This window comes from Hyaena hyaena, unplaced genomic scaffold (genome assembly GCF_003009895.1).
Source record: "Hyaena hyaena isolate Hyena2069 unplaced genomic scaffold, ASM300989v1 scaffold_52, whole genome shotgun sequence".
Lineage (NCBI taxonomy): Eukaryota > Metazoa > Chordata > Mammalia > Carnivora > Hyaenidae > Hyaena > Hyaena hyaena.
In genome coordinates, this window is record NW_024080684.1 from 3,547,675 (window position 1) to 3,573,850 (window position 26,176).

Sequence of the window (26,176 nt, forward strand, 5' to 3'; positions counted from 1 at the left end):
GTCCCTCTCACTCTCAAAAGTAAATGAACATTAAAAAAAATTAAAGAATCTTTTTAGTCCCAATCGTCTTGTATATATCTTCTGTCTAGGATATTGATACACAAATTCCTTGTCAACTTTCCTATCACACCTTTGCCCTTATCTCAGAGTCGAGGGAGGCTAAGTTATAATTTGTAACCACTGTTGAAAAAGTGATAAATATATTCCAATTCCTTTTTTGGCCAAAATATGCTCCCAACCTCTCTTTGCTTATAATACATAAAATAGTAAGCATAATGAGGAAGTTTGTTTATTTTCTGTATTATAAACTCTAAAGGGACTAGCTTTTATTTTTACACAATATAATGTCAATAAAAACATCAACATCAAATATCCTCAGATATTAAAAAAACAGCAAGTCTTAAAAATATACTGTAAGTTGCTGTTTAAAGCAGTAATTCTTCGACAGATATTTCAAATAAAAATTACAAATCACAAGACCTTACATACAAAAATTTTTGAATTAGGTGCAGCTGGAATAATAAACAATTAGAAGGGCTACCTTATTCTTGCTTTACAGGGGAGAACTCAGTGAGATTTTAATTTAAAAATACCGAGCACTGTCTCAATACAATAGAACTGGAAGAAACTAAAGTTGGGGATTTCCCAATTATTTTATTGAGGTAACTTTTCCCGATTTTATACATATATGCATTTATATATACTTAAGAAAGCTAAACAATGTTCTAAGGCACTTGGAATTGTGCACAGCAAAGTTTCCTATAATATTATACAACTAAATAGAGCATAATTTTGCTTTTTAAATAACACAAACACCAGTAAGGAATAAAAAAAGATAATACACAGTATGTCTTTCCGGTTGCAATAGTGGAATACATATACATATCTGTGGATACTTGGAGGTATTTCTACCCATATACTATAATACAGTACAGATCAAGAACAGCAACAAAAAGAGAAACTGTTGTGTTAATCAGTGTACAGTTCCAGTTATTTACACTCACAGATATTGTACCTGTGTAATATGTAGAATCAGATCACTCACTGGAAATCAGGAATCAGTCAGTCAGTCTGATAACGGTCACAGCTTACCATTCTTAACCACTTAAACCAAAGCTTGAAATAACAAAAGAATGCATACAGTTCTTTATTCAAAGATCACTATTACATAGAAAAAAAGGACAGGTTAGGTTTTTGCTAGGTACTAAATCTGGTAAAATTGGCGCAGAATGTTTGGAACACATTGGCACATTTCTAAGCCACAGAAGAAATCTTTAAAAAAGTAAAAATAAGAATTAGTGCCTATATTTTAAGTAATGAAAGTGGTTTGACCCTAGATTTATTCAGATTGTTTTCAAATGCTATATTGCAATGGTGACATCTCTTTCTGAAGGCTCTCTAAGCAATGCAATGATACAGTCAAACTATAATAAAAGCATCCAGTAAGGGAAAAGTCCCCTAAATTGGCAAGTGGCACAAATGTTATTGGCATTTTAATATACCATGAAATAGACCTGAGGGTGGAGTGGCATTCTGCCTCATTTACTCCCTTTAATTTATTCTTAAAAAGAAAAAAAAAATACTGGTATTTAACAAGATAAGAATTCTTAAGCACCATCTAAAAGTTCACAATATAACCAACTTTATCGACTCTGAGTTGCTCTGTCTCGAAAAAGATTATTTAGAAACTTTAATAATTAATAAAATTTTAGTGGCTAAATTATTCCATTCTATTAGCCACCATTCATGTGAATTATTTCAGGACATATTTACTATTCAGTTTTGGTGATAAAAAGTGACAAAGGACAAGTATGTTTATGTATTGTTCGCATAGTTTAATGTGTCACCTAGGTAAAATTCATCTTGTTTTGTGTATGACCATGACTGAAGTCGGAACGATATGCATGCAATCCAGTTAATCCACTCTTCCTTCATACTTCAGAAGTTTAGAAAAATTGAACTACATGACTATTTATACAGGGAGAATTCAATCATTTGCATGTAGATTAAAAGCTTCTTTAAGAGGGTAAATGGGTGGCTACTTTGTAACTCAAGGGATGTACCTTACCAGGTGAAATCTAATGGCGATTTTCATGGACCACAGGTTTTGTTGATGTGGATGATTAGTTGTGTGTTAAGCCGTACAATTCAATCCTCATGACACTGACAAAGATTGTGATCAACAGTGTAGTTCTGAAGTGAAACTGTGAGACCAAAACCGAGAAGAAACTTTGCTTCATCTGAAATTTCTCCTGAACAGAACAGAGGGACTAGCCAAGTGACTATGGGCCTCTGGCACGGCCAAGGCTGCCTGAAAACTTCCTCCCTGAAGAACTCGCAAACTAAAGCATCACTGGGGCAGAAGGCTTGAAAAATAAAGGGGAAGGAAACTCCTCGGGGCCCAAAGTAATGCAAGGCAGTCAGGACCATGTTTGGAAATAAGTACCCTCCCTGCGTGTCCTCAACCCCCACTAGACAGGGGTATTCAAGGGAGGTGGTACTGCCTTACGAGGGCATTTGAACACTGGGGAGGGCTTCTGGCTTTTGGTTTTACAGTGACTGGGCATTCCACTGGCATTTAGTTAACAGGGGCTTAGGATACTAAATGTCTTACAACGTGGGGTACATTTCTGTAAACAAAGAATTGCCCAGCTCCAAATGCCAAAGGCACCCCCCACCGAGAAACACTGACCAACAGTGCTTTGCTCATAGGCACACTTGTGTGAGCAACGCGACAAGCTGGATGGCATTTTTTGTGCGGTAAATCGTAGCATCACTAAAAATGACCCTCGTGGGTAGGGTTGGATTTTGGCGAGAATAGCTGCCACAGGATTCTTCTATTTTATTTTATTTTATTTTATGCCAGAAATCTTGCAGAATCTATATGGGATTTGTTGATTTAAAATGACCTGATGACCTATGCTTCCATTGTCTTCTAGAAATGTTAGCAGTGGTTTCCGTTTTCATATAAAGTTTAGGCTTAATTTTACCAAAAGTAAAAGGAGAGTGAAAATGAGAATGGTTTGGGAGTATTCTACCTTTGTCCCCACCACCCTTGGGTCACTGCCAAGCTCTTTGAAATCTGAATCTGAACTACCTAAAGATGAGTTTCCTCTCAGAAAAATGGTCCTATTAATCTGATGATGACTTTTGCCATTGCATTCCCCTCTAGGTCATATTTCATTTCCAGAAGTTCATTCCGATTTGCCAAGCAAAACAGTGTGACATATGCTGCCAATAAGAAGACAGAAAATGCTCAATAGTGGGGCAGAACCCATTTCAAGAGGCCAAGGGACAACTGTGCAAATAAACTGCATCTTCGTGGCTCCTTGCTGCTCACAACATACCCCAATGATATGAAGAAATCAATTCTTGTCACAAATTATATACTTTCACTAGTAAGGTTAGGGGTAATAATATGGCTGGAATTTAGGAATGCTTCAGCTACCTTACTGATGAAATGACATAAATGTATATATCTTCCATCTCACCTATTTTAAGGAAGACTTCTCACGGTGTTTAATGTGCTGCTGGGACCACTTAAAGAATAATAAAGAAGAAATTTTTTAGCCAGAAAGGAAGAAAAGAGCATTTTCACTCTTTAAATGTATATATACAACTATGTGGTAGGCAAGGCTGTCTTCTACTGTGAATGTGGTATCATTTTTGCAAGCTGTGTCTGTCTGACTACTGAGTATAAATACAATGCCTGCTATGTGTTAAAATGTGGTACATATCAGGATATGCAGCGTTAATGCGGATTGTTTTCTCTTTTAAGTGTAAGCTACTGTATTTTTTCAAAGTACCAATACAGACTGAATTAATGGTAGGGTGTGACACCCAAAATACGGGTTTTAAGAAATGATCTCTCATTGATAATATTTAGTGATTTTTCAAAGGTGTATTCAATTCCTTTACTGTCTTAAATAGATTTCCACTTACATTTCAGAACTTTCTAACAGAAATATATCTACCAATGTTAGAGGAAGAAAAATAATTACAATCATTATGGTAATAAAGGACATGAAAATGAAACCAGAAAGTCTGATTTTCTGGGTAAATCAGAGAGACGGATGAGTTTGCTTTTTCCTCCATTTAGAACAGCTATTCAGATACCCAAAATGGTTCTCTGAATATTATAGATTTAGTTTAAATAATTTAAGGAGTGAACATAAAGGTAAATTACATCAAACATAAAAAATGCAAGACATTTCACATACACAGGGAATTATTAGGCGGGGCTGCTTTAAATTAACGCTGATCACCAGAGGACTAATTTTGTCAGACCACGGAGACAAAGCCCAGGGCATCTTCTTACTACCTTAATGTTAATGTTCTTTTGCTCAATTTTTCAAAAGACAGAAATGGCCCCTTTGTGTTTTACAGTCTGTCTAGTTCTTTCCTGCCTGGGATCTTCCTGGATAGGAGTTTGTTTGCTTCCCTTATCATATCTTGGGGACTCAGAAAAACTCACTCACTTCCTCTATGTGAGCCTAATGTCTCATGTTAAGTAGGGAAAGGTCTGGTTTGTATTACAATAGCCCGATTCATGCACATATTTATTTTCTTCAGAGAAATGCAGCTTATTGGTTACATAGCAGAAATGCTGGCATTGGGCCTAGGGTGGTCCACAGACTTTGCATTCTTTTGGGGCTTCCAAAAAGACCCCTGATGGGCTACCAGGTGAATATGCAGTGTTTCCGCCTTCTCAAATTAGCTATTAACATAGAGCCTTATTCTGCAAGATACAGGTTAGCTCATATTCCTTCCATTTGTTTCCATAGCTTTTTATTTAAAGAATCATTCTCATGATATATAATTGGTGGTTCCAATTCTTAAATATTAGACTAGCGGTGGTAGTATTTTTGACTTTTTCATTTCTAACTTGTAAACTTTTCTCTAATTGTGTCAATTGGTATGAAGAAAAAATGTGGGTAGTTCATAAATCTGACATATCATACAAGCAAGACAGTATATTGAAGGACCAGAGTCGCATTTTTGAACTGGGTGCATCTCATTGGAGGCAATAAAAAACTGCATCATAGGCACCATGAACGGGGAAAAAATTGCTCCTTTTATCAACCAAACAGAGACTTGTCATGACCTGTATCTCAAGTGCTAAAATGGTGATAAATGTCTTGTATTTAGCATTTTATAGAGGCCTTGTAACTAGAAATTAAGACTATTTAAAGGTTAGAAAATTAAAACAACATTACATTCCTTGGACTTTTTCCCAAGACACAAAAGTGATTATCTCATAATATTATAAGGACAAAGATGACTTTGGTTAAGAATCAGAATAAAGTTAATGTCCATGGCTGGATCGGGGCACTATGACATGGACAAACCTTTCAGCCAGAGTAAGACACTTAGGCATGCAGAAAAGTTTTTTCAAAAGCAAACGTCCATCTTGTACATAAAATGACAGCAGCAAAGAATCTGAGTTTATTAATGCACATAGCTGAGTGCAGCAATATGTGCAACTTCTTTTCTTGGTTATAATATGGTCCTAGTTTTTTGTAATAGGCCAACTGGGGCTAAAAGTTTTGATTTTCAAGAAAAAACATTCCATTTCAAGTGGTTCTTTAAAATATAAATGAATGACAAGATCCAAACTTATCCACCAGATTAAATGTTTGCTATTTTGGTTAAAATTGCAAATTACAGTCTTCCATATTATGAATCAGAAACATTTCAAAAAATTCTAGCCCGAGCTCTGAGAATAAAATAAAGTCCACTATGTCTTGTCTTGTTACTATATGTCTCGTGTGTTTTTAATACAAGGAGCACAAGACAATCACGAAAGAACAACTAAACGCAAGGGAGTATTTACATCTGATCATATAGACTTAGGAGCAGAAGCCATGATGTGCCCGTGACTCCATGAAAAATAGCAAGCTGGCAATTGAGGCTGTCTTAATGTAAACAGTACTGAGTGTAGGCTCACAGAGAAAACTTCCATGACTTTAATCCCACTGATCCTTTTGCATTGGAAGTCGATGCTACATTTATGGATATAATCTGCAGACTCTTAAAATCTAAGACAAGGTCCTCCTCACTTGCCACTTAGCAGAAATTTTCGGTGTTCTGTTAAGCCTTTGGGTGAGTACTTTTTTTTTTTTTAATCCATGTACTTAATATTTTTAATAGCAGCAATCCAACTTAATGCAGCCTTGAAAATGAGTCCTTTCTGCGCCCACTCAGAGCTAACTGCTGGCAGAACACTTGGATTTGCTTAAGTTTTAACTTTGGACTCATTTTTTTTTTTAAAGAAGGTGGTGTGACTGTCAATATTATCCTCCTTAGATCAAGCAAGGTTGCTTTGACTTTGAAGATAATCAAGCTAGGGAAAGACCCAAAGATTTATTTCTAGAGCTTCCTACAGATTTATAGGGTCACATTCATCTGACTTTATTCCCATTTCTGTTATCCTTGTAGAAGTTTGGTATATTAGATTAGGAGTAAAAAACGAAAAAGTGTGTATAGCTATGTTACTTGAAACATGCAACAAAATTTGGGCACTCATGCTTGTTAAGAGTCAATAAACATCTCTTGCATTTAAGAAAAAGATGCATGAAAACACTCGGACTTATTTCTGGCAATTGGATTCACTGGCAAAACATAAAATAACGGTACTGTACTGCACCAACATAACGGTGAAATGAGAATATTCTTCTAGGATCAGGTCTTTAAGGAATCCACATTGGGTGATTAGATTCCCAAATCTCTCAATAAGTTCTCAGCTACCAAAAGCCTACTTCAAAAATATTTATGCCTTGATTTTTTTCTTTTCTTCATTAACATAATGAAATATTTCTCTTTTTTTCTGATTTTCAACCCCTACCCCTTTCCAGTGCCCAGCAATTCCAGTCCCCATTTCTCTTTAATCTGCACTCTACAATTTGGCTTTCTGGTAACAGGGAGCCAGTGATTGTCTTCTGCTCATCTTCTTTGATTAAAACTCCTGATGGAGAATAACTGGTGTAACTGTGGTGTTGCTTACCATCAGTACACACGTTGGACAGCAAAGTCACTGCACCTGTCCCCTTGCTTACTGGCCCCATCTTGGCTGTACAGGTGGGGAGCAGTTTCCATACACTTCCTTCCCCAGTTAAAAGGAAACACACACATTCAAATCCCAGTGCAATATCAGGTTTTCAGGAAGAGAGGCTTCCCCCAAAGATGATCAGTCTATGTTTCCAGAGTCTCACACTTCGTTATGGACGGTGAAACCTGACAGAAGAAACAGAAACTCTGTGAGTCTGTGGTATAGAAATACACTCTACAGTTAGTAAACCAAATAAGGTACAGTAATGTTTATAATTAAAGGCAGCTCTAGACATCTCCCAACGGAATTACTGCTGGCATAACAGAACACTGTTACAGATGTTAGGCTGGAAAGCAGAGATAGCCCCTCTATAAAATACTCTGGTTATATCAACAAGGATACAGAGCAATCAATACACAAAATAAGGCAAATCTTGAGCGTCATTCTGTGATCTGTACTGAGCTGAGTGGGCTGTTTCATACAGGATTTGGTTACACCTGGGATGTAGTTATACAAGGAAACCATCAACAAATAATCACTGTTTCATTATCTTCAGCATCTCATCGCTTCCCATTGAAGAGGCTAAATCTACTTTCTTCACCTGAATTCCCAAATACCTGCCAGGCATTTCCAACTAAATGTTCCACTAAACATGTCCACAACTATATAAATGGTCTTTTCTTATAAATCTGCCTTGGCACCTTGAATATTGTTAAAAAATCTACCTTTTAAAAGATTTTTAGTTTAGGACCCTCAGATTTGCAACTCATTTCTCTTCTTCACCCTCCATACCCAATCTTGCCTTGATTGACCATCTTTGAGTCATTACCATGTTCCCATCTTTTGCTAGTGCTATTTTAATGGCATGCTAGCTAGACAGTTGGTTTCACTTCCCTCCATGTGAATTCCCGAACCTTCCTTGCATTTTTGGAGCCCTGTGTTTTTGTGCACATGCTGTGTTGCCTAGTATTGCCATCCCCTTCCTTCATTTCCCATCTATGTTTTCATATCAAGATCACAGTCAAAAGCCTTCTTCTCTATAACATTTCATCTGATCTACCTCTCAGCCCATATTTCTGTGGTTCCACACAGAAAATTTATGCAACTCTATTTAGTATTTCATTTGTCTTTTATAATCTAATGTTCACTGGTCCTTATAAATCAGTCTTCTAATTCATTTCCCTGCCTCAGGCTCAGATTTGTGGAGGTCAAATCTGTGCCCCACATTGTCACTCGCAATATCATCATAAACACTAATCTGATCTTTCCAGTTCTTTGTTAACATCATTGTACTGTTCAGCTTTCCCTATGAAATAAAATTCAAATTTCTTAAGAGTAGTGATTGAGGCCTTTCAGGATGTGCCCCAACCCATGCTTCTAACTATATCTCTATTACTACTTCCAAAAACCTTCACTTCCAGGGGGTGCTTGGGTGGCTCAGTTGGTTGAGCGCCTGACTTTGGCTCAGGTCATGATCTCACAGTTCCTGAGTTCAAGCCCTGTGTTAGGCTTGCTGCTGTCAGTGGAGAGCCCACTTCAGATCCTCTTTCCCCCTTTCTCTGCCCCTCACCTGCTCTCTCTCAAAGAAAAAAAAAAAACAAAAAACCCAAAAAAACCCCTTATGCCCACAAATGCTCTCTACTTTTGTGTTCTACCTTTTGTCCTATCTTCCTTCCCATCTCTGTCTCCTGCAATCCCACTCTGTGGGTTCTCCAAACTCCCTTTCCTCCACTTCTCATGGAAGCATTAATCGCTTTCTCTTTTGTGTTCCCAAAACACTTGGTTTATACCAGTTACTCATCAGGGTTTATGATCTTTATGTAAGTGTTCCTCCATTAAGATCATGTGGCACTGAGGAAAGATTTGCTTTTAATCACTTTTAATCATGGAGTGCAACATCTGGCACACTAATCAACTTAAAATATGTTGCCATGTAAAATCAAAGCATGAAAAAATGAAAAATCAAAGACATAAGAACAGTTGAAACAAGATTGGCTCTAAGTTGATAACTGGGAAAGCTGCATGATGGATGCATAGGGCTTCTTATATTATTACTTTTGCATGTTTGACTTTCCAACCTCAAAATAAAAATAAGATATACCAAGCTTTCCAACGTTAACAAACTTGTTGTGACCCAAGTAGGGATGTGTTCACTTTGAGTTCAATTCCTGATGCCAGCTGTGGCCATAACCTCGGAGAAGTACATGAACTTCCAGGCTCTACATTTGTTTTTTTGTTTTAAAATTTTTTTTATAGTTTATTTATTTTTGAGACAGAGACAGAGCATGAGTGGGGGAGGGGCAGAGAGAGAGGGAGACACAGAATCCGAAACAGGCTCCAGGCTCTGAGCTGTCAGCACAGAGCCCAATGTGGGGCTCAAACCCACAAACCGTGAGATCTGACCTGAGCCAAAGTTGGACGCCTAACCAGCTGAGCCACCCAGGCGCCCCCAGGCTCTACATTTGTTAAATGGAGATAACGTTCCTGTTTCAGTCGCCTGGGTGTCGTTTTGGCCCTCTGATCATGCAAAATCCTTACCCAACTGAGGCCCTTTGCACTAGCTACTCCTTGGAAATCAGCTGGTTCCCTTTGGAAGTGGAATGGTTTTCTCTCCCCCCACAGGGCTGATAGCTCCCTCTTGTCGCTTAAACGACAGAATACGTTTTATCCCCTAAGAGACCCCTTTCTTTGCCATCCTATCTATATACCCACTTTTGTCCCTTCAACAGCATCCTGTTACATTCTCTTTTGTTTAAAAATATTATTTATTTATTTTTGAGAGAGAGTGAGGGAGCAGGGGAGGAGCAGAAAGTGAGGAGGAGAGAGAGAATCCCAAGCAGGCTCTGTGGCATTAGTGCAGACCTCTACACAATGCTCCAACTCACAAACCATGAGATAATGACTTGAGCCAAAATCAAGAGTCGGATGCTTTAACCAACTGAGTCACCCAGTACCCTTACATTTTCTTGATAGTACTTAGCACAAGCTGAAATTATCATTTTTATTTATTTGTTTACTTGTTGGTCTCCCTCAGTAGAACATAACCATGTGAGAGTAAGGACTTTTTTTGACATGTTCTAAATTCCCAGAGTCCAGAACAGAGTCTGACTCACTCTATGTGCTCAATCAATATTTATGGAATGCATAAAAAACTGAATACATCTATACTGGCACTTAAAAAGTTATTTGATAAACTTTATACAAATAATTCTTATAAATGAAGAGTCTAATTATAAGCCCCTCCCTTAATTAACGACAATTACATTTATATTTATCTACGATACCCAGTAGAGTAGGACATTCCATCATGATTTCTAGGAACAGTCAACCATAACATGATGAAAAACACAGAAATTCTATGAAAGCACTTCAAAAGAGTAATTAAAAGCCTCTTAAACCAACCTATTTACATAAACCATAAAAGAGGCAGATAATAACAGCTGAAAGTACTAATGTTTACTTTGTGTCCAGCACAAGTCCAAGTGCTCTACATATATTACCTAGCTTAATCTTCAAAACAATCCTGTGAGGTATGTAATTCTGTATCCCCTCTGTACAGATGTGGAAACAGACAAAGGGATGCTAAGTCATGTGCCCAAGGCACAGAGCTGGTCAGTGGAGGCTCCAGGCTTCAGACTCTCTTCTTAACCTACACCAGACTGTGAGAACAAAACACGCCTTCACTCATACTTTCACTAGAAGGGTTTTCTTGGTGCCCTCTGGGTACAATGTAACAGAGAAGGCAATCAGTTACACTTCCACATCTCTCTGTTAGTTCTGATCAGTTTTGACCACAGAAAAATCCTGTTCCACATCCCAGGCTCCACTTTGATTGTACACTGTTCTCCCAAAAACAGCTGCCTTTTGCTACAAAGGGAACTCGATGGCAATGGGCTCAGCACAAACTTTTTGCAATGACTAGAAAAGTGAGTCCAGTGATGTCCTCAGGGTTGAAACGAGCAGTGCCACCTCCCTCCTTGCAGGACACACAAGCGTTGTCCTTACCACACCAGAGGAGCACGAGTCCTGCGGGCCGTGACAATACACATAGACTGTGCCTGTAGGCCCTTCACCCCATGAGCCATCAAAGTTCAGCTTTTCTAGGAATTAAATACAAACTCATCTAAGGGAGCAATTCTTTTAGCCCTCTCCTAATTTGCTGGGCTTTGTACACCAGACATTCCGCAATGCTTTGATTTTCATTTGCTCCTGGGTTTAAAGGACAAGCATGGGGAAAGGGGACGTGACAGGTTAGTCTTCCCACTGGTAATGTCTGTGAGATGAAGAGAGTGAATTAATAACTGATGGCACAACAAAATGAGTTGTCATTGGACCAGAAGAGTTGTACAATCTTCTGAAGACCAGCATTTTCCTGGAAAGCATTCTATTTTTAATTTCGAAAAATTAGCAGGACATCATAAAGTTGTCTTCTTTTTGTTTTCCTGCAGGCACTATTTGCCTGCTCCACGTCTGGACTGCGTGCAAGGTCACAGGCCATCAGCACAGCTTCCAGGGTCAGCTAAGAGAAGAAGGTGACCAAGCAATAGTGTGAAGGCAACAATATGCTAACAAAGCCAGGGGTCAGAACCGTACCCTCTCCAGGGCGCCTGGGGGGGCTCAGTCAGTTAAGCATCCGACTTCGGCTCAGGTCATGGTCTCACGGTGTATGGGTTGGAGCCCTGCATCGGGCTCTGTGCTAACAGCTCAGAGCCTGGAGCCTGCTTTGGATTCTGTGTCTCGTTCTCTCTCTGCCTCTGCCCTACTCATTCTCTCTCTCTCTCTCTCTCTCTCTCTCTCTGAAAAACAAATAAAACAAAACAAAAAGAATGTACTCTCTCCATATGGGCTGCCAGATCTGGTAAAAAACAAAACAAACCCCAAAAACTAAAAAAAAAATCTCATATTTTCTTACACTATCCAATCAAAGAAGGACATTTATATCCTGGTTAAAGTAGGCACCTTTTCTTCCAATTCAGCTCCAAAATTTTATGGTTAGAGGTACTGAAAATGTAAATTGTTCTTACGTTTGTTACTACTAGATGGTTTGCATTCACTTTAACGCAGGAGAAGTTCGGCTTCACCTTCTGAGAAGTCTGCCTCTCTGACGGTATGACAGTTTGGCTTTAGGCTTCCCACTGATGGAGCAATAAATAGATGTATTGTGCTCGAAGGATACCGAAACTTCTCGTCCACTCTTTTCTCAGAACTCTCCTAGGACTCAAAATTGAAGTTACCTATATTTTTTTCTTCTTCTTATTAAAACTGGAATACATTTTTCTTATTTTCATACTGTTGAGAGGAAGTGAATGAGAGGGAGAGCTATTTTTAAGTCATGGGATTCAGGTAAAGATCATTCTTTTCCATAAAGATGATTCCTCCACAAATTAATACATTACTCACCTCCTGTAAATTCATTCAGATAATAGGAAATAGAAAATTACTCACAAATGTAACGTGTGTGTACTTTTGTGTTTGATATAGACAGAAATCCTGAATAATGGACGTCTTCTTTACTTAAAAGGGTTTAATGGTCATGGCACATATGCGTTAAACACATGGCAGGTTCTAACCTTAAACCACAGCTCCTGGTTCTACCCGAGAAGCCAGACCGCACGCTGGATGGGCTTTTACTGTTCCAATTACTGAGCCAACTACTTTCAAGTCTGGAGGTTAAAGCTGCATTTTGCAGCTCTTTTTAGTTTCTGTCCAGGTAAATGAGGCACCATGGAAGAGAACAGCACTGCAAAACAGCATTCTCATTCCTCGCTGAAAGACCCCTTATTTATTTTAATTTTAATTTTTAACGTTTAGTTTTGAGAGAGAGAGAGAGGATGCACGTGAGTGGGGGAAGGGGAGAGGGAGGGAGACACAGAATCCAAAGCAGACTCTTGGCTCCGATCTGTCCTCACAGAGCCTGAGGTCTCCAACTCACAAACTCACGAACTGTGAAATCATGACCTGAACTGAAGTGTGATGCTTAATGGACTGAGCCACCCAGACGGCTCGCCCCTTATTTAATTTGGATTGAGGTCCCACGTGTAATTCCTGCTATGTCATATTTTGATAAGCATATCTAGAAGCTGAAAAAGCAGTTGACTTTATCTGTAAATCTACATAGGATAGTAATCACTCAAAATGGTACAGAACAAGATAATCATTTTAAAAATACATGCCCACACCTAAAGGCATATCTCAACATAACCGCATTAAGAGTGTTTTAAAAAGTAGAGAAAAGAAAAAAGAAAACTATAACCCCATTCTACAAGGAACCATTAAGAGTTTTTGGATGTTATTTCTAAATTCTTTTCTATGCATCTGAATTTAAAAAAATGTTTTTTAAGTTTATTTATTTTGAGGAAGAGAGTAAGCAGGATGGGGCAGAGAAGAGACAGAGAGAATCCCAAGAAGGCTCTGCACTGTCAGTGCAGAGACTGATGCAGGGCTCAATTCCATGAACGGTGAGATCATGATCTGAGCTGAAATCGTGATTCAGACGTGTCATTGCCTGAGCCACCCAGGTGCCCCTTTATGCATCTGAATTTTAAATAAACATTCTATTACTATTTATAGTTTTATCAGTATCTCAATTTTCCACTTAACAATATGCCAGTGATCTCTCAAGGCTCACTTTGATGCTAAGAGTGTCAATTCAATGATTCTTTGCTTTAATAAGACAAGTAAATAATTTGTAAGCTAATACAATTACACACATGGGAGTACTACACACTCTAAAATATGCTCTTACTTACTAAATTCGAAGTTTATTTTTTAAAAGTAATATTCTTTCTTGATTATAAATGTAATCCATGTGGACACAAAAAAATTCTGGAAAACAGAATATCCAGAATATTACAATTACTCATAATCTTACCATTTAGCTAGCTGTAACTATTTCAAAATTTACTTTTTGACAAAATTTGACCTTTCATACAATTTGTCTTTATAATTTAGAGAATCGTTTTAAATTGCGGAACTGCAACATTTACTATGGAAAGGGAAGTGGCTTTACTTTGCCATGGTGGTCTCCTTCCAGAATGCAATAATCCTATTAAATAATACACTGCCCTTCAAATGGTCTTTTGGGTTTTGAACAGTAAGAGGGGTGGGCAGCTGCTGGTGGCAGAAAATAGAGGATGTGGCCAGACAGCAGGAAGTGTTCTAAGGGGCCAGCGTGAGAGCTCGGCACCCCTCAGGCCATAGGATGAACTGTCTTGGGGACCATTAGCCCTCCCCCTTGTTACATGGCCCCAGAATGCATTGCAACGCCAGAGAGCCAACCAAAAATACTGGGAGACTTCAGGGAATTAGATCAAAGAGTGAATCACTGTAATTCTTTACCGCTGCAGATCCAACATGTCATGGAATATATTCCATGATGGAGGTTTCAAAAGGGTCTTCTCAGTACACCAATAACAAGAATGTGATGACGAATGTAGTGCTAGCACATTATTCAAGGAAGGCTACCGTGGAGGCATCCTCACTCAGAGAAGTTAGCGAGTGGATCCTTCATTTTTCTTTTTTTTTTTTTTTTTGTTCAGCTCCACAGAGCTCCTTTCTTTTTCTTTTTCTTTTTTTTTTTTTACAAATAGTTTATTGTCAAATTATTTTCCACATAACACTCAGTGCTCATCCCCAAAGTGCCCTCCTCCATGCCCATCCCCCCTCCCCCCACATCCATCAGTCCTCAGTTTTTGTCAGCATTCAAGAGTCTCTCATGGTTTGCCTCTCTCCCTTTCCCCCACCATTTCTGCCCTTCTTCTCCCCCTTGTTCCTCCGTCAAGTTCCTCCTAATCCTCCTATACGTGCAAACATATGATATTTGTCCTTCTCTGCCTGACTTATTTCGCTCAGCATAACACCCTCAAGGTCCATCCATGTTGCTACACATGGCCAGATTTCATTGTTTCTCCAAAGAGGACATGCAGATGGCCAACAGACACATGAAACGATGCTCAGCATCCCTCCTCATCAGGGAAATACAAATCAAAACCACACTGAGATACCACCTCACGCCAGTCAGAGTGGCTAAAATGAGCAAATCAGAGAACTTCATTTTTCTTTTAAATGTTTGTTTTTGATAATAAATTCTTGTATTTCAAAAATTTAAAGAGTGAATTTTCCTCATGCCTGCCCCTACCCACCAATCCTCTGCCCCAGAGGCAACCAATATTATCGGCTTTTTGTGAATCTCTTCAGAGATACAGAAGCAAAGGAAATGCTCTCTATGGGAATGTATCCTTCCAGTGTTGACTGATACATCACAGTGGGGGAGATTATCTCTGGATAAAAAGGTGCCCGGGCAGAGAGAGCAGGGCTGTCTTAACCCTTTTATTAAACACTCTAAATCCACAGGGAGTTAACAGATTTAGGTTTTGAATGGCAGGCTTACTTGATATAAGGAGATAATGTCTGGCACTAATAAGAAGAGCTAATAAGTGAGCTGTCCTCTATCTAGGTTGCATTTAAAGGGCTAGGGAATGATCTGAGGCCTGTATGCTCTCTCCAAGGGGCTGCTGCTAAGAGCAACATCATTTTCTACATAGGCAATTTTCTACATGTACAACATTACCATATTTTGGTTTTATTTTGATTAAACTAAGCGGTGTTTACCAAACCTTTTTCCTCTTAAAAGAAATACTGAAAACAATGTGAAAATCATAAGCATGATTTATATAAGTCTTAGAGCCAAAATATTTCTCTATTGGAATGCAATTCTAATGATGTAATACAAATTAATGCAAAAATAGCAGTAGACATTTGCTTTGCTGCCAGGTTTTAAAGAGTACTTAAGCAAGGCATATTTATCTTAGTGATATGAATATTTAATTTTTCTATATTTGGACAGACATTTTACAGGCGTTAATCAATATAGTTTTTGGGAAACTTTTAAAGCTTACCTTTGTTACCATAAAAAAAACCCTATAATTTTCTTTTGAAATGCAGCTCATCCCTATTTACATCTATTAATATTTACTTAAACAATAAAGACATCAATAGACTTTTATAGTATACAACAAGTATACTCTAAATTTCTGTAGATGAGTAAATATAGAAAAGTAGCCAAGGGAATTTTGAAGGTAAAAAAATATGCTATTAGATATAAAAACATACCACAAAACTATTCTAATTAAACAGTGTGGCACAGTGCAAAGATAAACAATAGCTCATTAGAGCATAATAAAGAATCTGGGGGTGCCTGGGTGGCACAGCCAGGGAGCATGTAACTCTTGATCTCAGGGCTGTGAGTTCAAGTCCCACACCGGGTGTGGAGCCTACTTAAAAAAAAAAAAAAAAAGAATCCAGGAACTGATCCATGTGTATATTAAAAGAAAACTTTCACATCAAGGGAGAAATAAATGGGGCGACTGACTACCGATTTAGAACAAAGTAAAGTTAGTTACTCTCTTTAATCATACATCCAGACAAATGCCCAATGGATGAAAGATCTAAGTATAAAAAAAAAAAAGCATATATAAGAACTGAAGATAATAGATTTAGGATCTTGGCCTTCTTCCATAAGACACAGAACAATGAAGTAAAAGTAACAATTCAGACACATTTGAACATGCAAAGATTTAAACAAAAGACCATTAAAAAAAGTTAGAAAGTTAACAATAAATTGGGGGAAAGTATGGTGACATATGTAATAAAAAGCCAGTATTCGCAATATCTAAGGAGTTTTTACTTATCAATATGAAAGAAACAACTCAAAAGAAAATTAGTAAAAGTAAATAAAAAATGTAAATGGTCAATAAAGTTATGTACAGATACCCAACCTTATAGAAAAAAATGAGATATTATTGTTCATTCTTTAGACTATAGACCCCTCACCACCACCACCCCTGCCCAGCCCCACCAGTGCTAATGAGAGTGATACACTAGGGGATGCTCCTAAACTGCAGGTTACAGAATAGCATTTTACGAAATTTAAAAAATACATCTCCAGTGACCTAGCAAATCTACTCATGGGACTATGATAGAAATACTGGCATGTATGCGAAAGGATTTATTTACAAAGAAAGTCAAGGTAGCATTGCTTTACTAATGAAACACTACAAATTTCATAACATCCATCAAGAGAATAAATGTTCAATAACTTATGGTATATTATCTACAAAATGCCATAAAGTCATTCAAGTGAATGAGATATACACTAATATGGAAAGATTTTCTAGGGCCTATTTTGTGTGGGACTCAGAAGGTATACAGAAAGGCACATGTGTACAAACACATAAGTCATACACACACACACACACACACACACACACACACACGTTTGTAAATGCACAGAAAAATGACCAGAAGGATGTACACCAAAATTTTCTTGGTGATTACCTATGAGAACTGGGATGAAGTTGGGGAAGGATGGAGCAACGGAAGTTTTCATTTTTACTGTATGGAGTTTTGTACTGTTTGAATGCTTAATTAGAATATATTGGTCCATTACAAATATATATGCAAAAAAATAAATGACCTTTACTCTCTTTGCAGCCTTTTTTTTAAAAACTTGTTCATAGCACACAATAGAAAGAACTTCCTTCAGTATACATTTTTATTTTTTATAAACAGAACTTCCATAGAAATGCATTTTAAAAATTTAGTTATTTTCTTTTGTAGTTGAGTCTTCATATAATGTTATCAAATGAAAACGAGGTAATCAGGATCTCTATGATTTCTAGGAAAACTACACAGAAGTAAAGCTATCCTGAATGATAAAGAATAGGTTGAGTGCAGTCACTCTATCTCAGGGGTCAGGACTCAAAAGCACAAACATGTGCGTGCGATCTTTCCAGTTACCCGGAGGTCCCGCCAACTCGATGTCACCATAAATATTCAGCCACCTTATTATGATCAACTTTACTGGAGACGTATGGCCACAGGTGTCAAATATCAGCATGAACTTTCGCTGACCTCAGAAGTGGAAGGGAGAAAAGGAAGGGACAAATAGGTACGGCTTGAAATGGGCATGTAACTGGTCCAGGGGTAGATCAGCGTAGGATGCAGCCCTCAAATAGAGAAAAATCCTATACATTTGGATGGCTAAAAGCCCTGAATGCATTTACAAATAAACATGATATAGGAGGAAACAAAACAAATAAACCTCCCCTAGGAGAAAGGGGGAGTTTCTTCTGCATACCAGACATTACTGTAGAAGCAATAGCTTTGGGGCAAGGAGGCTCTCGTCAACTTTAGGGAAGGAATTTGCTGTTATATTATGAAGTTATACCATGACTTCCTTTATTATAGGACATGCTCAGGATGGAACAGCTCACCAACAGGAGCCACTGCAGACAGAGTGGCACTATAATGTATGGCTGTCCTGCAGAGGCTGCTTCTAGCAGCCAGAACCAGTATTTGCTTTCCAGAAAGATCTACTGTGGTCTTCTTCATGTAATCATATGTCCTGGTGTGTTTTTTAAGAATTCAATTTTATTTTAATGTTTTTATTTATTTTTGAGAGAGGGAGAGAGACAGTGTGAGCAGAGGGGAGGTAGAGAGAGAAGGAGACACAGAATCTGAAGCAGCCTTCAGGCTCTGAGCTCTCGGCACAGAGCCTAACATGGGGCTCGAACCCATGAACCGTGAGATTATGACCCAAGACAAAGTCGGACGCTTAACCGACTAAGCCACCCAAGTGCCCCAACAATTCAATTTTTAAAGATTTAATTGGCATGGACATTTTTGGGAATATACATGCTATATAAAAAAAAAAGAAAAAGAAAGAAGAGCACATAAATCCATTAGAGAGAAATAAACAGAACACTTATTAAGTGGTGGTAGTGGGGGGAGGGGCGGGTGGTCAGACTGTATGATCATATTCAGGTCCCTTCTGGTTTCAGCAGAAGAATAAACTGAGTTAAAAGGATAGGATTACTGCAATCTTCCACAGAACCAGTGAAAACTGGATTCCTAGTCTAAGTTATATCTTCTAAAAACTGAGTTTCCATCTTCTCTAGGTTATGTCTACTGTGACCCCAAAGCAGACACATAGGTGCCCATTGCGGCTCTTTCCAGCATCTGTTCTGGGCATAAAACTTCAACGGAGTCTCTTTAAGGACAGAATAAATGATCCTAATGCTTTTCTCCTGGCCCAGAAAATAAAGCTAAGAAAGAAACCCAAACATAGCCCTTTGGAATGATTCAGACTCCTGTGAAAGAAAAAACAGAACAAAACAAAAAAAGGCTTAATTTTAGAAATGTTCGTTAGATGGTGTTAGGCTCATCTATATTTAAAAAAACTTTTAGTTGTGGTAAAATACACATAACATAAAATATGCTGAATTGCATTTTGCCCACCTACCTTGTAAACTGTCGACTCTCTTCATGAACTTCCATTTCTGTGCTTTTAAATTCATTTAGTTCTTTCCTTATTGCTGCCTAGAAAAGAGATAAACAGAATTGTAATTAGGTCACATATTTCCTTAGCATAACAGCGTCAACAAAGCAGACATTCTTTTAAGAAATGTCTTGCAAAAAGTGATTCTTAATTTCTACTAGGTCTTTACCTAGTAGAGGTAAGATAAATGTAGTATCTTACTATAGCCAAAATAAAACCAGGTCAGATTTCCTTCAAGTGTCATTGACAAGGAGGAGAGGAGAAAAGGCCTTTGCTAAACTCATTCTGGGGCCTGGTCTATGAGTCACACACATCCCCCACCCTCAATGACCACAAGGATAGCGCAGGTCATAAGATTTTCTCAGAAATAATATCATTTTCCTATGAAAGTTCTACATTTCACATCACGTACAGCGACATGGCCTTGAGTAGCTGCCACTGAACTTCTGAGAAGTCAGTTTGCTATTTATTCTATAATATTGAAAGTTCAGACAATTAGAATGAAAAATTTCAGCACAGCACCTAAAGCTACTTGGAAAATGTGTACTAGAATGTGATTACTGTTACTATGTAACAAACACATAACCCATGTCATGTAAATGTTGGGATTTGAAGAGATGCTTATGTCCTTCAGGTTGAAATGCTGAAATAATCATAAGAACGTTAATGTGAGTTATCTATTAACAATAGTCATTAGACCATGGATGATTTCTGGTTTCAACTTAGTGCTTATCTTTTTTCTTTAGTTTATTTATTTATTTGGAGAGAGACAGGGAGAGGGAGAGAGGGAGAGAATCCCAGGCAGGATTCACACTGTCAGCGTAGAGACTGATATGGGGCTTGAACTCATGAACCGAGATCATGATCTGACCTGAAATCAAGAGTCAGACGCTTAACCAAATGAGTTGCAGAGGCGCCCCAACTTTTGCCTATCTTTATTTCCTAATTTCTCTACAAAGAACTTTTCTCTCATGTAAATAAAAAAAATATTAATAAAAACATTCCCATATCCCAACCTCTATGAGAAATGGACTCTTCAGCCAAAACATAGAATAATATTACAAACCACAGAGTCTTGACTGAGAGATAAGAAAATCTACTATGTGGTTGGAAAAGGATGAATTTTAGAAAAGGGAAGAGAGAGGAGGAAGCCTGGAGGCCTCTCTCTAGTTTTCTCCCATCACTGACTGTCACTCTGCAATATACAAGCTTTCCCCCAACATGCTCTTCAACGTTATATTTAAATCTCGTCGTCATACTGTCTCATCTCCCTACATGTATTCCTTAGCTGCTCTAGTTTCTATGGGGAACCTGTGGCTGGGAGCTGTGGCAAGAATTCTTGCTACCGAGTCCTGAGACACATGAAGCAAGCAGAGAGATGTTTGTGGGCCTGAGTCCCCTGTGCGAAGACCATACATCTTGTCTCCCAAGGGAGATCAACAGTGAGGAAACTTTGTTGTACTCAGTGTAAATATTGATACCTAAACCAGGAGCTCAAGTAGTGAATATACCCTATACCAATTGCCAATTAGCATCTATCAGAAAGACTTCCTTGAAAGGGAGTATTTTAATAATAGAGAGTGGTAGACAATTCTGTCTCCATGTTCATTTTAATTTTCTCCTCTGAGTGTAAGATTTCAGTAAAGAAGTAGAGTGGTACACTTGGGTGTCAGAAGTCATGGGTTGTAGTCTTGCCCTTATGCCTTCAATAGCAGTGGCCCTCAGTAAATTATTTTGCTCCAAAACTTGTTTTCCCCTGGAAAATGGGGATAGGAATTCCTCACAGTATTACAAGACTCAAGAACATATGCGGGGGGCGCTTGGCTGGCTCAGTTGGTTGAGTGACTGACTCTTGATTTTGGCTCAGGTCATGATCCTGGGGTTGTGGGATCAAGCCCTGTGTCAGGCTCCACACTAAGCATGGAGCCTGCTTAAGATGCTCTCTCTTTCTCCCTCTCTCTCTCTGCCCTTTTCCCTTGCTCATGCTCTCTCTCTCTAAAATAAAAAGAAAAAAAGAAAGATCTGTCTTTTTGGAGCTTGTACTGAATGCAATATATTTAAAATTAAATATTTAAAAAAGAACATATGTGAAAGTGCTTTATATGCCAAATATTAAAAAAATGTCATTATTGTGAAACTTTCGAAAGACGAACTAGACTTTAGTTTATGACTGTGACTAACAACTCTTTCATTGTTATTTGGAGAGTCTACTACATGCAAGATAATGTCACTGAAGGGGACTCAAAGACAAAAAGGCAAAGTTCTTCTTTTCAATAGTAAGTTGGCTACCGATATAGGAATCTGGCAAAAGTCAATGAAAGCATTCTTTTAGGATCATTTGGGATATCGAATCCACAAAAAGAGTACCAGATCGTTTATTTTTAATTGTACATTGTGCGCTATGCGTCCCTTTGATTAGTAACATTTACAATTTATTTATAACCATATATATATGTATTCTTCCTGAGAAATTAAGTTCGAGACTCTCGGGCATATCCTACATGCACATCTGAATTGTGACTCTGTCATTCCCTCATCAAGAGGTGCAGTCTTTAACTCCAGCCTTGAATCTGGATGAGTCCTGCTACTACTTTAAACAAGAGAACACATGGGGCACCTGGGTGGCTTAGTCGGTTAAGCATCCGACTTTCGCTCAGGTCATGATCTCGTGGTTCGTGGGTTCGAGCCCCACGTCGGGCTCTGTGCTGACTGCCAGCTCAGAGCCTGGAGCCTATTTCAGAGTCTGTATCTCCCTCTCTCTCTGACCCTCCCCTGCTCACGCTGTCTCTCTCTCTCTCCCCTAGAAAAAAAAAATTAAGCAAGAGAACACAACGGAGGTGAGGCTGTGCCAGTCTGGGACGTAGCCCTTAGCTGGTTTGGCATCTTTTGTCTCCTTCTCCTTGGAAGTCAGCTGCCATGTAAAAAATGTGACTGATGTCAGGAGACCACACTGTGGGAAAGTCAAGGTACAGGATGAGGCCAGGGAGGATGAGGTGCCATGTGGATGGAGAGAGAGGCCAAGGAGCAATAAGGCACAGCTGTGACAGTGAAGGAGCCATCTTGGAAGTGGCAAACACAGTTAAGATGGTTAAGTCACTAAACAGTTGATAACCTGAACACTGTTTCATCTTACAAATGACAGAATGGAGGCACTGAGAGATGGAGTGACTTGCTAGATATTAAAAGGGTGTTAAGGGACAAAAATGGGGCTGATACGTAGGCCTTTTACTTCAAGTCCCACAGTCTTTCTAATGAAATGAGCATCAGAGCCTAAGTCATACAGATAATTGCTTCAGACTTCGATGTTGTGTGTACCGGTTGTAATTAGGAACAATGAGTCAGTTACAGGCAATGAATACGATGTGAAATTACAGGGAGTGATTATTTAAAAGTAGATATCAGCAAGAGGTAACTACTGTCAATTAAAGAAATGCAATACTCTTTTTAAAAATTCGCTGCCGAACCACCTCTTATACTCCAAGAGTTGCTTCCTCTTACTATTTAAAGATGGTTATGATAGGAAAAGAGGAATTAAAGATGCTTTATGTTCAGAAAATATACGTGCAATAATCTTAACTCCCTTCTATGCAAATGAGACCAGAGTCTAGGCCTAATGACTTTTCCCATAAATGTAAATGGGACTGTTCTGTAGAAAGACACAGGATAAAAGAGTTAGGCTGCTGTAATGAGATTGGAGCCTGAATGGTGCTGAGCCAGACCCAAAACTGGTAAGTCACTGAGCTGAAACCAGGTATTTCTTTTTTTTTTTTTTAATTTTTTTTTATTAAACTTTTTTTTTAAATGTTTTTTATTTATTTCTAGGGGGGAGAGAGAGAGAGAGAGAGAGAGAGAGAGAGACAGCATGAGCAGGGGAGGGTCAGAGAGAGAGGGAGTCACAGACTCTGAAACAGGCTCCAGGCTCTGAGATGGCAGTCAGCACAGAGCCTGACGCGGGGCTCGAACCCACGAACCGTGAGATCATGACCCAAGCAAAAGTCGGACGCTTAACCGACTAAGCCACCCAGGCGCCCCTGAAACCAGGTATTTCTAAGATTAAAACAAAACAAGCAGCAGGAGACAGCACTGAGAGCAATTACACAGCATTTTTTGGTACCATGAGAATAACAGAGAGGAAAGAGGAAACAAAAATGACTGAAATGAAGTTTAAAATTGACTAGTGAGGACCAGTGACGGAAGGTCTGCTTAATCTCCTCCCGTCAGCTAAGGGGTCATCCTGGCCAGGAACAACAGGTAATTTGTTGAAAATGTGGGCTCTGCTACCTTCTCAAATTGCATGAGCTCGGAGTCCAGGGTTAACTAGAGCTCCCATCATTTGATGCTTTTTTGCTTATTTCTTTGGTAAAAATCTGATGTGGAACAAGGAGGGAATTTCTTGACTACTCATCAAGCTCGACGCTATGCGGAAGTGAGTGTACTCTTCATTGCTGCCAGGACAATCAGAAAGAGGCCAAGAATATCTCGGCAGAGAATCAAAATCTCAGTCTTTCCTGTGACCTGTTTAGATAGTGCATTCTTGGAAGGGTAGTATGTTCATCTTTATGTCCCTGTTATCTATGACAGCTCTATTTTATGATTTTATTTTATTATGTTAAGTTTATTTATTTAAGAGAAAGAGAAAGAAAGAGAACAGGGGAGGGACGGAGAGAGAGGAAGAGAGAGAGAAGCCCACACAGGCTCTACGCTGTCAGCGCAGGGCCCGACACAGGGTGCAAACTCATGAACCATGAGATCATGACCTTAGCAGAAACCAAGAGTCAGATGGTTAATCAACTGAGCCACCCAGTTCTTTTTTTTAAAGTTTACTTATTTATTTTGAGAGAGAGAGAGAGAGAGAAAGAGCAAGCGAGCATGAGTAGGGGTAAGGCAGACAAAGAGAATCCCAAGTAGGCTCCTCACTGTCAGCAGCACAGAGTCCATTGTGGAGTTCAATCTCACAAACCATGAGATCATAACCGGGGTCAAAATCAAAACTCAGTCATTTAACCTACTGAGCCACCCAGGTGCCCCCTAGGACAGTTCTTAATTATTACAAGGGTTTTAATATATAAGTAATTACTGAGTAACTTCTAGGCAAATCCATGTATTATCTGAATTTCAATTCTCTGTCACTGGATAATTTCATTCATTTATATCTTTTAAGATAGAGAAAGAGAGAGAATTTTAAGCAGGCTCCATATTCATCATGGCCCCTGACACAGTGCTCGATCCCACAACCTTGTGATCATGACCAAGAATCTCACACTCAACTGACTGAGCCACCCAGGTGCCCCTCACTGGATAATTTTCCACTAGATTGTAAACTGAGGCTTCAATGCAGAGTGAAAATGTCACCAATGGGGAACAAAGCTTAGATTAGCAAGCCTGCCCATGAATGTAACACTGGTAAGCACTACCATTTATTGATGAACTGGAACTTCATGAATACATTAGCTAATTTGAGATGGATATAATAGGCTCTATGAGGAAGGAAACTCAAACGATTTGCCCAAGGTCAAACCACTCCCAAGTGGCCAAGTCAGGAATCAAACTCTTACGTCCTCAGCTCCAAAGCCTGCCCTCTCCTCGGTACCTGTGAGCTTCATTGCCTACCTCAGGGAGATGGCAACTGTCAGGTGAGCCTTCGTCTTCAGGCCAAGTTGATGGCCTTTTCTGGCTCTGCCCTTCCTGTCATCTTAGGGCTCATTTATCTACCTCAGAACAGACACAGACAGACACCATCTGTATCTTAACTGTATGTATGTATATCTGTTTCTAGTGCTGTACTCAAGTACATATATTTTAAAATAGAAAGTTCTATTTCATTTTTTAAATGTTTATTTATTTTTGAGAGAGGGAGGGAGAATGAGCGGGGAAGGGGCAGAGAGAGAGGGAGGGAGAATGAGTGGGGAAAGGGCAGAGAGAGAGGGAGACATAGAATCTGAAGCAGGCTCTAGGCTCTGAGTTGTCAGCACAGAGCCCAATGCAGGGCTCGAACTCAAGAAATGCGAGATTGTGACCTGAGCCAAAGTCGGACACTTAACCCACTGAGCCACCCAGGTGCCCTGAAAATTGTATTTTAAAGGTGAATTCGGCTCAATCAAATTCACAATTAAAAGGCATTTCTCCTACCACTTCTCTTTCCCAATTTGAGCAATTTAATAAGACTACTGGATTTATGAGATTCCCTACAGCAACTACCACAGTGTTTTCACAAAATGAACACTGGTTGGTTACTAACTGCTTCATGATCCCTTCTCTTTACACTTGAACTTCAAAGATATTTTTTTAAATGCAAAGTCGTATCTTAGTGGGGCTATGAAATAGTACCAGGAAAAGAGAGAAGGATGGCTCCTTTAGGAGGCAGGAAGTCTAGTGTTTATTTTGAGAGCATTGGTGGAAAACAGTTTCAAAATTTTTTTTCTTTAAATGGGATTTATAGTTCAAAAATTAAAAAGTAAAACTTTTTTATACCATGAAAGTTAAATTACAAATTGTTATACCTAACTGGTATAAAATAATTACTTAAAGAATAAAATATATACTCATTGAATAAAATACATGATCTGTAACCTGATCCTTATTATGAAGAGTTTTATTTTAAGGTAAAAAGCAACAGAAATCCAGAAATCCTTGTTATAATAATGATGTTCAGCATGTATTATTTTCATTCTAAAATAAAAAACACGCTAAGACCATTAATAGTATCTCTGGGCAGTAAGTAATATTTCATTATATTCCTCTCTTAACATGCAAAGAAAACAAATAACTTTATTTTTTTTCAGTGTTAGATA

The 26,176-nt window shown here is 38.7% G+C and overlaps 1 protein-coding gene across 3 annotated transcripts in view; it reads right to left on the reverse strand.

Moving 5' to 3' along the window:
• Positions 1 to 634: 634 nt before the first annotated feature.
• The window catches only part of PHACTR2 (phosphatase and actin regulator 2), a 130,799-nt gene continuing 105,257 nt past the window's right edge, over positions 635 to 26,176 (reverse strand). For all 3 annotated transcript variants that reach the window (XM_039230885.1, XM_039230884.1, XM_039230886.1), the window contains 2 exons: positions 19,350 to 19,426; positions 635 to 7,233 (listed from right to left, as the gene is read on the reverse strand). In XM_039230885.1, coding sequence (XP_039086816.1) covers positions 7,218 to 7,233; positions 19,350 to 19,426 — 93 coding nt within the window. In that variant the 3' untranslated portion in view covers positions 635 to 7,217. The remainder of the gene's footprint in view (positions 7,234 to 19,349; positions 19,427 to 26,176) is intronic.